The 12,160-nt window shown below is 25.5% G+C and overlaps 1 protein-coding gene across 1 annotated transcript; it reads left to right on the top strand.

Annotated features, from left to right (window-relative positions):
• Positions 1–2,575: 2,575 nt before the first annotated feature.
• LOC112707251 (gibberellin 2-beta-dioxygenase 8-like) lies at positions 2,576–7,666 on the top strand. Its single transcript, XM_025758919.3, has 3 exons — positions 2,576–3,062; positions 5,850–6,186; positions 7,317–7,666. Exons 1-3 carry the CDS (start codon positions 2,611–2,613, stop codon positions 7,551–7,553), a joined length of 1,026 nt encoding a protein of 341 aa, XP_025614704.1. The 5' UTR covers positions 2,576–2,610; the 3' UTR covers positions 7,554–7,666.
• Positions 7,667–12,160: the final 4,494 nt, after the last annotated feature.

Genomic DNA, 12,160 nt, shown 5'->3' on the forward strand with positions numbered 1-12,160 from the left:
ATTATAATTGCTCATCGCATTTTTATTGATTATATTTTATTTAAAACAATAAACACACACAAAAATAGAATTAATGATTAAAGAATTTGTAAGGAATAGAACTTGAGAAAACAAAAAATTCTGATTTTTTTTATAAATAAGTATAGATAAAGTTTTAATAGAAAAGGCAAATGTAAAAAATATATTAATATAATAAAATTTATTTTTCCTATTTTTATTGTTTTGATCAGCATTCTTAAAATATTTATTTATTAGCTAAATTCTAAAGATAATTAAGTTGGAGAATGATAAATTTTAGGTCTTAGGATAAAGAAAAAAAAAAAGTCGCCTGTGGATAGATAATGGAGTAAAGGACCCGTGACGGCGTGACCACCACAATCAAATCCACGATGAAAAGAAGTGAAAAGATGGATTTTTTTCCCCTTAAAAAAACCACACAACCAGCACCTCCTCAACCCCGGAATAAATAATACACAAGTATTTTAAATACAACAAAAACCCAAAATTAGCCATTGTTGCTTTGTTTTTAATTTTTTTATGATTATATTAATGAACTCATACATTTAAAAATAGAAAAATTATTGTAAAAAAATACAATTATTAACTTTTTTTATAATTAGAATATTCATCTCCAACTAATTTAAATTGGTCCAATAATCATAGACTCGTAGCTTATTTTACTTATATTTTATCGTGTTTTGATTTTTAAAAATACACTTTAATATTATGCTCAGATAATAAACACTTGCACCTTAATTCGTCTTTGCAGATACATACTTCACCTCTATAAGTACCCTACCCCATCTCTATTTATTATTCCGATAATCCGGTCACTTTTAAAATTTAATATACAAAATTAGAACTTAAAATTTATAAAACAATAATAAAAAATTAGGATTCAAACAATATTTTACAAAAAATCAATGTCTAGTTACTAAATAAATGATCACAATATTCAAAAAATGATAATATTACAATAAATTAAAAAATATATAAAAAATGAATAGGAACAAATTCACCTTAAATCCGAACTTGACCTATCTTTCATAAGAGAACCCATCCTAATCGAATGGGGATAAAACTTGTATCCACATATATGAATAAAAATATCATTCCTAACAAAATACTATTCCTAGTTAGCTTGTAAATCTCTTAATAAATAAGACATCTGATTTAATAATAAAAAATATTATATTAATATGAGAAAAGGAGTTGGTTAATATTTATTCAAACATAAGACAAAAATAAATAAAAAATATTTATCACCTAATGTTATTTTAATTTATTATTTTCAACAATACTTTAATAAAAGGGAGTTCTCTTCATTTACCTATCTCAGCAATTTAACTTACACAAAATCATTTGGCATATTGCAGTGTTGCAATATTATTATTGTGTGTCCCTTCTTTCTCTGTTTCTATGGCTGGCCGCGTGTTCTCGTCTTTAGCCATATACTTGTTAGCTTTACTATATAGTGCCATTCCATGCTTCATGGTTTCATGCCTATAAATAATAATGGAGTAATGTATGCAAATGCAACTACATTCACATTCACAATCTAGCATATATACTTGATTATATTATTCTATTTCATTACTATTCAAATTTAGAATCCCTTCTCTTGATCACTTTATTCTGCATATGAAGCTTGTTAACGTACCGTAATAATCAATTATTTCAGACTCAAGCACTTACAGGTAATTTGGTCTCTTGTCATTGTTGAAGTTTTATATATATATATATATATATATATATATATATATATATATATATATATATATATATATATATATATATTGGAATGTGAATAAACAGAACACTGATAGGTATGTATTTATCCATTTAAATAAGTGTTAAAGATTCAAGTTCGGCTTTAGTAAGTTGAAGAATAATGAATAGAACACTGATAGCTATGTAACGCTTATAATTTATTACTAAAAATGTTGTTCTCTAACATTCTCCTCCGAATTTTTTAACTTATATCAGATATTGATTTAGCATGCATTGAGCCTAATGTCTCACAAACGAATATAAAGTTGAGGACATGTTTGGCTATTTTTAATTTAATTTAAGATTCTCATAACATCACTGAATAGATATATATGGGGATTATTATAATATTGGCCTAAGTGGCGGTTCCAAATTATTATATAGTAGATATACACTTATTTGAAAGACAGACGAGACAGCTAGCACTAGCCGACGTTATGTCCTGTGCTTTTTTCAGGCCAACAACATATATAGAGAATATAAATATGTCGGCAATCTTACACAAATTTCTTATAAATAATAATCCCAACGGTTCATGCAAAACCCAACTTAATTAAACAGCATTTAATCTCAATTAAATGGACAGTAATTATATTAGTAATTGTTGTGATAAACATTAAGTGCTTGTAGCACCAAGCATGCATCAAAAGTTTGTTTCTAGAACTTACTAGTATGTTGTATTGTATTTGTTGCAATTAATTAAACTAGTGATATAACTATTTCACTCTTTTCTATATATATATATATATATATATATATATATATATATATATATATATATATATATATATATATATATATTACTACTCCACAGAGTAATACATAACTCCAAAAAGAAAAATGGATTATGAACCTCCATTCCTAGAAACCTACAAGACCCTTTTGCAAGAAGAAGATTCAAACCGCAATAATGACTTGTTACTGGTGGAGAATTTTGATGATGAGATAGAGCTACCTTTGATTGATCTTAACCGGTTGAATGAAAATAATCTTGATGAGAGAGATGAGTGCATGGAAGAGATAAGTGATGCTGCAAGGAGATGGGGTTTCTTTCAGATTGTGAATCATGGTATTTCAAAGGATCTTCTTGGTATGATGCTGTTTGAGCAAATGAAACTGTTCTATCAACCTTTTGTGAAAAAATCTTCAGATAATTTTCTTGGTTTGCCTCCAAGAACTTATAGATGGGGAAACCCATCTGCTACTAATTTGAAGCAATTGTTATGGTCCGAAGCATTTCATTTTCCTATTTCAGATATATCAATGATGGACAACCAGCACAAAAGTCTCAGGTATATGTTTTTTTTTTTTTTTTGAAAAAAGCTATTTATCTTTTAAATTTTTTAGTCAATATTTTAATTTAAATAATATTATTTAATTAGTTTAAATATTTTTTTATAGAAAATTATTTGTTTTTTATGAGAAGTTATTTATTTTTTAGTTTTTTTTTAAAGTTGAATAATAAATAAATTTTAAAAGATATTCAATTATACTAATTTTTTATAAAAAATAAATATTGTCACTTTTATTTGGATGATGTCATTTCTTTTTATAAATGAATATAAATATATAATATAAAAAAATTATGTGTGAATTGACATTATTATTTTCTTTTATTATGATGTTATATATAGAAATAATCTTAGATTACTCTACTCTATCTATACAGTGTTTATTTGAAATTAATTTGATTAGTAAATTGGCTCTTTCTCTCTCTCTATATATATATATATACATACATACAGATGAAGTAACGTTCTATGTACAAAAATTAATTATTAAATTAGTTATTAGTATAAAATATATATTAAAATATAAATATACATTAAAAATAAATTAAATTATACATATATTTATATATAAATATATTAATAATTAATTTTAGTAATTAATTTTAATATAAATAATATTTTTAATATATATAAAATAAGGGTTTCTTAATAAATAATGAAAATAACACTTGCTAAGATTTTCATTTTTAACATGCGTTTGATATATTTTTGTCTATTTTTTTAATATTTTATGTTCTCAAATCAAACTTTTATAAAAGATAATAAAAATAATAAATTTTCTTATTTATTGTTATTGATTTTATCTGCAGAAAATTCTAACAAAATTACAATCACATTGCATTTACATTTTTTAGAGTATATATTATTTTGATACTAGTATTTTTTAACAACTAATATTTTTTATTTTATTAATTAAAAGTAATTTATATAACTAATTAATAATAATTATATTTTAATATAAATATAAAAAATACTTGTTATATGAATAATAGTTTTAATATAAAAAATACTAAGATTAAAAAAAAAATTAATCAAATATTTTATCTTCTAGGCAAATTTAAAAATGTATTTCAATTTATAAAAATTACTACTTTTAATAATTTTACTGTTATAAGTATTGTCATTTATCCACAAAACTCATATTAAAAGTACTCTGGACTTTTTCATAACTACTAATTAGAATTTACACTGTCTAATTATTACTTAGTTTATTCTTATGAGTACTCATTAATTAATTAAAAAAATAAAATTAATATTTTTTATTAATATTAATTAATATTTAATTAATATTTTATATATTAAATTTAAAATTTAAAATATAACATTAAAATTTAAAAGATTAATTAAATATTATTTACAAATAATAAATTTTATTACTCATATAGTATTTTGTTATTAACCAATGAAATATATGGCATCTTACCAAATTTTTCTTTGTACTTCAGTTACATAGCATAGATGTTTAGACGATGCATGTATATATTAACCTAACTATTTAGTGAACATTAAAGGTGAAAAGTAGTATTTTTCATAATTGTTGGAACAGTATAATTAATGCGACAGTATGATTGACCAATTATATGAATAATCAATTAATCAGTGACTCCACTGTCTTATATCTTTAATAATTTCATACTTTTGACTAATTTGTCACAAATATTCCTATTAAATATTCTGATTGCATACCTAGGATTGTTGAAGTCATAAATTAAAAAAATTAAAGTTGAATATACTAATTAAATTTTATTGAACATTTTTTCTTCCCTACTAGCTCAAATATTTTTTCCATTCTCTTCTCTTTTTATGTCTGAAATAATTAGAAAGGTTGATGAATTAATTATACATAAATTATCTCCAATTGTCTTGCTCTTTTTTATTTTTTATTTTTTATTTTCAATGCCTATTTTAAATCCACTCTTTAATCTATTATAACTATAATAAGAAGAAAAGAAAAATAAAAATTATTAGTATAAATAACTAATCTAAAAGAAGCACGAGACAACAGACCAAGGGAAAACAACTTGAGGAGTCATTTTATAGAAATTTGCTACATGTAATATTTATAATATAACATTTTTTTATTAGTAGAAGTTTATTGAATTAACAATATGACAATATTAAACTACTTTTAAAATGTTGAACTATTGCATTTATATGATATGACTATTTTTTATATAAGATTAGTATTTTTTAAATTCAAATAAAGTAAATTTTACATTAAAAAAATTGGTTCCATGTAAAGATGTTTTTCTTATAATCATTTTTTGTCACTATAATTGAGGCTTATATTCCACTCCAAATAAAAAAAAAAATTAACACTTATAAAAAATGTAAAAGAATCTAATAAAACAAGACATGTATAGAAAATAAAATAAATATTAAAAAAAGCATAACTTGTATCATTTTTCCATTTTTCATCATTTTTCTCTTTTTATAATTGAGAAATAATCTGTTTTATTATTTTTTATACACTTTGTTGATATGTATATATATTTTTTTCTTTTTAGAGATAAGGATACATTTTTTATTGTATACTCATTCTATTTTTTTATATTAAAATAATTAAACAAAATCTTTTATATCAAAAATAAAGAAATTTGAATCTACGATCTTTTCAATGAGTATAGAAAAATTATGTCATTTGAGATATAACTCATTGGTTTATTATTATTATTATTATTATTATTATTATTATTATTATTATTATTATTATTATTATTATGCATTTTTATTTTTTATTAATTTATACATAATTAATAAGTACATTTTTCATTAAATTTAATGTAGATGGAACATTGAAGCCTTTGAAGCAGCAGTTACCCCACTAGCCCAATGCTTGGCAGAAATTTTGGCGTGCAAAATGAACATGATTATGAAATCCAAGAATTATTTCAAAGAGAATTGCTTTCAAAAAAGTTCTATAATTAGACTGAATAGATATCCTCCATGTCCAAAACTACTATCTTCAAAGTTATATGGACTTATGCCCCACAACGACTCAAGTTTTATTAGCATTGTTTATCAGGACCATGTAGGAGGATTGGAATTATTAAAAGATGGAAAATGGATTCATGTGAAGCCTAATCCAGGAGCTCTGGTTATCAACATTGGAGATTTATTTCAGGTGATTCATGATTTAATTAATTAATTGTTCTCAGAATATTTTTTATATATGTGCATGCCAGACCTAATTTTTTTAAGACTTTTGAAAGAGTTTAATATAAAACTCAATAAAAACATACTCAAAATAAAAATGTATTCATGATATATTCTACAAAATATTATTATTTTTTTTAATATTTATATTTTTTATTAATCTTTTCTGTTAACAATCAATTAAAAAAGAAGTTCAGAAATTTTATCTGGTTTATCAGTTCAAATTTATATAGTGATTATTTTTAAAATAATTGTGATGACTGACAAAGAGAGTTATAATAATGTCCATTGGATATACTTTGTTGTTTCATTACCAATTATTAGCACCACTTCATTGTTAGTATTTATGTTTAAAAGTTGACCTAAATTGACTCAAAGATTTGAAATATATATGATTGTAACAGTACCCTTGAACAAGGCAATAAAAATAAATACGCTATTACATGACCTAATAATTGATAATGTTAAGTGTTTTTTTTGTTTTTCTTAAAAAAAATTTCTAATATTTAGGCACAATGCTACTTTCTTGTTGCCCATGATTACTTACCTTTAAATTTGTAACAGTGGACTTCATCAATACAATAATCTATCTTTTCAAACTATCATCTTATAAATATTTTTTTTTTATTTTTAAAAATATAAACAATACTATATAACTAACAAAAATTTATTAATTTTTTGTCAATATTTAATTAACAATTTAAATACTAAATATTAAATTTTAAATCTTAAATTCTAATAATAAAAAATAAAATATTAATTCAAAATAACCAACCTAATATTAATAATTTTTTAAAAAATATTTTTTTTATATTTTTAAGATAATAATACATTTAAATCTTATTATATATTTGAAGATGAAGAGGTATAATTTAGAAATGATTAAAATAGTGTATCATTGTTCTTTAATTCATAGTTTAAATTCCAAGAATTTCTTACTCATATGACATATGGATTAAGAATTTCTTTGGCATAGAACATGTAAAAATATCTTTCTCTTTCTCTTGCCGAAATATTTTTCTTAACTAAGCACGACACCTTAGCTTCAATAATTCTGCAAGAATATAATAATTTAATAGTTTGCTTCCATTCTCACAGGCATTGAGCAATGGCATATACAAAAGTATAAAACACAGAGTGGTAGTTTCGCAAAAGGAAGAGAGGTATTCAGTAGCATTCTTCTATTGCCCTTTGTTGGAGACATTGATACAAAGTCATAGCCATACCAAGCCAGCTATGTACAAAAATTTCACTTTTAGAGAATATAGAGAGCAAAATGAGAAAGCTGTAAAGCAAACCGGTGATAAGATCGGCCTCTCTAAGTTTCTTCTATAGACAAATATACCCTCAATATATCATAGCTAGACTTGTAGTAATCTATTACAGTGATGACATATCTATGTATTTTTTCTTTTTAATTAGTATATATATTATTATAGATGAAATAATTAAGGTGCCTATGTACTCACATAAAAATAACTAAATTATTGACATGTAATATATTAAATAACTTAATTAAATATATTAAATTATTCAATAATTTTTAGTTATCATTTTTATATAAATACCAACTCATAATTATATTAAGATATGTATATATCATGCAGTTTTAAGTAATTATCTTCAAAATTTATGTGTTATGTTTATTAATGGACAGATCTAAACAGTTAATTTTGTGGTGACATTTAAATTTGTCAATGATATATTTTTTTGCAATGATAAGTAAAACATAATTCATTTATAATATATTTGAAATATTTTAAATTAAAAAAATATGTATGTATGTAATGTAATTATTTTTTTTTAAGATTTATCTTCATTAATCATACAAAATTCATGTTAAAAATTTTATGAAAAAATTACATTGATAAAATTATTTAATTAATTTCATATTAGAAATTTTAGAAAAAATTTTGCAGTTAATATAATATACAGTAAAATTTAAATTGATTCTCAAAATTCTAAATCAATACTTAGTTCTCAAGCAAATTTATAGAGCACTATATTATTGAGAATTTTTTATTTAGATAGATTTGTGCCTCGTGTGATTTTGAAAGGAACTAAGTTGCCCTATAATAATATATTGAGACTTAATTGTATTATAATAAAATTTATTAAAAATTTATTTATCTGAGTATATTAAAATTTTGATTGAAAATATTAAAAAACCAATTTGTTTGGAGTAATTAATTCTTGAATACTTTTAAACAATAAAAATTTGTTTGAAGAACAAAATATTGGATCTGAAACTTGAGCGTTTAGTTTTTAATTAATATATAAAAGTTGAATAATCAAAATTTGAACGAAAAAACTATCATTTGTCAAGAAATAGTAAATTATGTATAGTATGAATTTTTAAAAAACTTAATCTAATATACTTAATATCTAAAAATCATGTTGTCTCTAAATAATAAATTTCAATAAAACATATGTCCTTCAATATATTAAAAAGGGAAAGCACTTCAAAATATATAGAGCTTCTCTGCCTCTCTCAAAGTCCTTATCATTTGAATAATTTGTTATTTTTTTTTTTTTTTTAATAGTTTCTATCATTCTCATGTGTTGTGTTAAAGTGAAGCATATGTTATTGCAAAAGAAACAACATTTATTGGCTTTAAAAAGTGAGAGGTAACTTGCATTCAAACTTTTGACAAAATAAAGAAATTAAAAATTAAAATAAAATAAAATATAACATAATAGATTTGATTTTAAATTGAGTACAAATTTGTTAGAGTATACACCAATGATCAAGAAAATCAAGAACTTCGAGTAAAGAAATAATTTCTGTTTTAGTTTGGTATTGTTTTTTCTAGGAGTCCCCTCATTTATTTTTGTTGCATTTGCTTATCCCTGATTTTGTGAGAATTGTAATCCAACCATTTGATTACAATAAAGGTATTAACTTTGAGGGGAAAAAAAAATAATTTCTGTTATAACTAACTAAGGTTACCTGTTGTAGCAAGTTAGTTCAACTCTGGTTTAATCTTTCTGTTATAACTAAGTTTTGCTTTCATGTATATAAATAGACTGATATACATATTATGCAGAAGCAATGTATCTAGAGCTGAGGTTCAAGATCCATGGCTGCATTGATTCTCTTTTCTTCATCTTCTTCAAATTCTCCTTCTTTTTCTGCTCCTACCATTGATAAACTCAATGAAAACAATTTTAAAATCTGGCAGCATCTAGCTCTTTATGTCATCAATGATAACAAATTGGGAGATCACCTTCTTCAATCTAAAGTCTCACCACAATTCAAAAATGAAGTTGTACAAGTTTCTGGCACTGAATCCACTGCATCTACATAACGGAGAGTTGAAGATCATTGCCTTATGACTTAGCTCCTCAGTGCTATTGATACTTATTTCAACAATCAGGTTTTGGATTGTGAATATGCTCATCAGGTATGGTCAAGAATTCAAGATTATTTTGCTAAAGCTTCAAATATTAAAATTCAACAACTTAGGTCTGAACTCAAAAGCATCAGCAAGCAAGGAATTTCAGCATCAGATTAATTACTTGAAGAAAATAAGAAATGTGGTAGATTCTCTTGCAGCACTTGGTCATGTTCTTTCATTGGAAGATCATCTTACTGAAATTGTTGATGGCCTAACTAAGGACTATGCTATGTACATTTCTTCTATCATGACTAAGTTTGATTCTCTCTCTTTAATTGAGATTGAGACATTGTTACTAGCACACGAAAATATGTTCAATAGATTCAGAAAAACTGAATCAGGATCCATACATGCAAACTACACTCAAGCTCCATCACAATTTGCACGTGATAGCTCAAGACCTCCGTTTGGTGGAAGAAGAGGGTGTGGTGGTAGATTCTTTAGAGGGAGCAGAAATTCTGTAGTAGACACCAGACCTCAATGTCAAGTCTGTGCACATTTTGGCCACACTACCCTAAATTGCTTCCATAGATTTCATAATACATATCAAAGCTCTAACAATTCTACTCAGAATTTCAACTCCCAATCTCAACCACCACCATCTACTATCACAATTCAAAGGCCTATCTTGCCACTCCCTCAACATTTCTGGACAATTCTTGGCTACCTGATACAGAAGCCAGTCATCATATTACTGATGATCCTCAAAATGTGCTTTCAATCACTGAATACAATGGCCCAGATCGAATAATGTTAATGTTAGGTAATGGTAAAGGTGGTTGTATTTCTCATTATGGCCATTCATTCTTGGTTAATCTTAAAACCAAAAAAGCTTTTCTTCTTGATAAATTACTACATTCTCCAGATATTGTTCATAATCTTGTTAGTGTACAAAAATTTGTAGCTGATAATAATTGTTTCTTTGAGTTCCATGCTAATGTTTGTTATGTAAAATAACAGAAAACTTAACAGATTCTACTCCAAGGAAACCCTAATATAGAGGTGAAGATTGGATAAAACATTCTACCAAAAGTTAAAAGTTTTAAGCATTTTGGGTGCATCATACAGGATAACAGAGAGATTGAACAGGATGTAAATCATAGGATCCAGTTAGGGTGGTCAAAATGGCGGAATGCATCTGGTTTTATATGCTTTATGGTACGGAGTATTGGGCGGCCAAAGGGGATGACGAACATAATTTGAGTGTGACAGAGATGAAGATGTTGAGATGGATGAGTGATGATACGTGATTGGATAAAATAAAGAACGAAGATATAAGTGAGAGAGTTGGAATAGCACCCATTGTAGAAAAGATGGTTGAATTGCGTCTCAGGTGGTTTGGACATGTGAGAAGAAGACCGACAGAACACCTAGTCAGGAGGGTGGATGAGATGGAAGATGAATAAGGGGTGAAAGGCAAAAGAAGACCTAAGAAGACCATCCATGAGGTGGTCAAACGAGATCTACATGTAAACGGTCTCTCTATAGACATAATACATAACAGGACACAATAGTATTGTTTAATTCATGTAGCCGACCCCACCTAGTAGGATAAGGCTTTGTTGTTATTGTTGTTGATTCTGTTACTGTTACCAAAAATACTTCTAATTGTGATAATAGTGTTAATACTTCTATCTCTCATTCTTCAAATTCTAGTCCAGGTGTACCTGGGGCCTTAATTACAGCTAAAGATTCCTACAAACTATGGCACAACAGACTTGGACATTGTGCATCCAAGACTATTTTGAATGTGATGAATAAATGCAATCTTCGTACTTCCTTTAATATTGTTCCTTCCAATCTTTGTGAAGTATGTTGTGTTGGAAATAAATAATATGATCACAATTCAATTAATTATATGTCTAATAATTTATTATTGTTATTATATTAAAGAGAAAAGTTCTGCATTCATGTATTTTTTACATGGTTGTTAATCAAGTAATTTTCTCCACACGCGTGTCTTCCACCCTTCACTCGTTTGTCATACACGCGTTACATATAACGTGCTGCAACCTAAAGCTTTGCTCAACGTAAACCTTCAGCTACAATGTAAACCTTCTTCTTCTTCTTCTTCTTCTTCTTCTTCTTCTTCTTCTTCTTCTTCTTCTTCTTCTTCTTCTTCTTCTTCTTCTTCTTCTTCTTCTTCTTCTTCTTCTCTGCTCGCATTCTTCCTTATTGATCTGCATTGCCTTCGCGTTCATTTTCTCGTTTTCTTATTTCGATCTGGTTACATTGCATTTATCTTCTTCCTATTCTTCTTCGTTTTCTTCCTCGATCTGCACTTCTAAATCGAAACAATAAATGATTCAACTTCAAATCAAGAGAGCGATTTGGATTACTCTTGTGAAACGAATTAAACTGACAAAGTTTGGATTATTCAATTTTGAATCGAATTGAATGGAATGCAATTACTAATTTGAATTGAATTAAATTGACGGAGGTGTATTGTAGAATAATATAATGATATAATAATGTATAAATAAGGGATAGATATTATAAGAGTATCTACTCAGATAGCTTCCTAATAAATTTTACAATGGAGGC

The sequence above is a fragment of the Arachis hypogaea genome, chromosome 8, assembly GCF_003086295.3.
Source record: "Arachis hypogaea cultivar Tifrunner chromosome 8, arahy.Tifrunner.gnm2.J5K5, whole genome shotgun sequence".
NCBI lineage: Eukaryota > Viridiplantae > Streptophyta > Magnoliopsida > Fabales > Fabaceae > Arachis > Arachis hypogaea.

Excerpts from the sequence above, each read along its gene's own strand:
- LOC112707251 (XM_025758919.3), top strand. The coding sequence starts at position 2,611 with ATGGATTATGAACCTCCATTCCTAGAAACCTACAAGACCCTTTTGCAA. Across the intron at positions 3,063-5,849 it reads AACCAGCACAAAAGTCTCAG|ATGGAACATTGAAGCCTTTG; the intron begins GTATATGTTTTT and ends AATTTAATGTAG. Across the intron at positions 6,187-7,316 it reads ACATTGGAGATTTATTTCAG|GCATTGAGCAATGGCATATA; the intron begins GTGATTCATGAT and ends CCATTCTCACAG.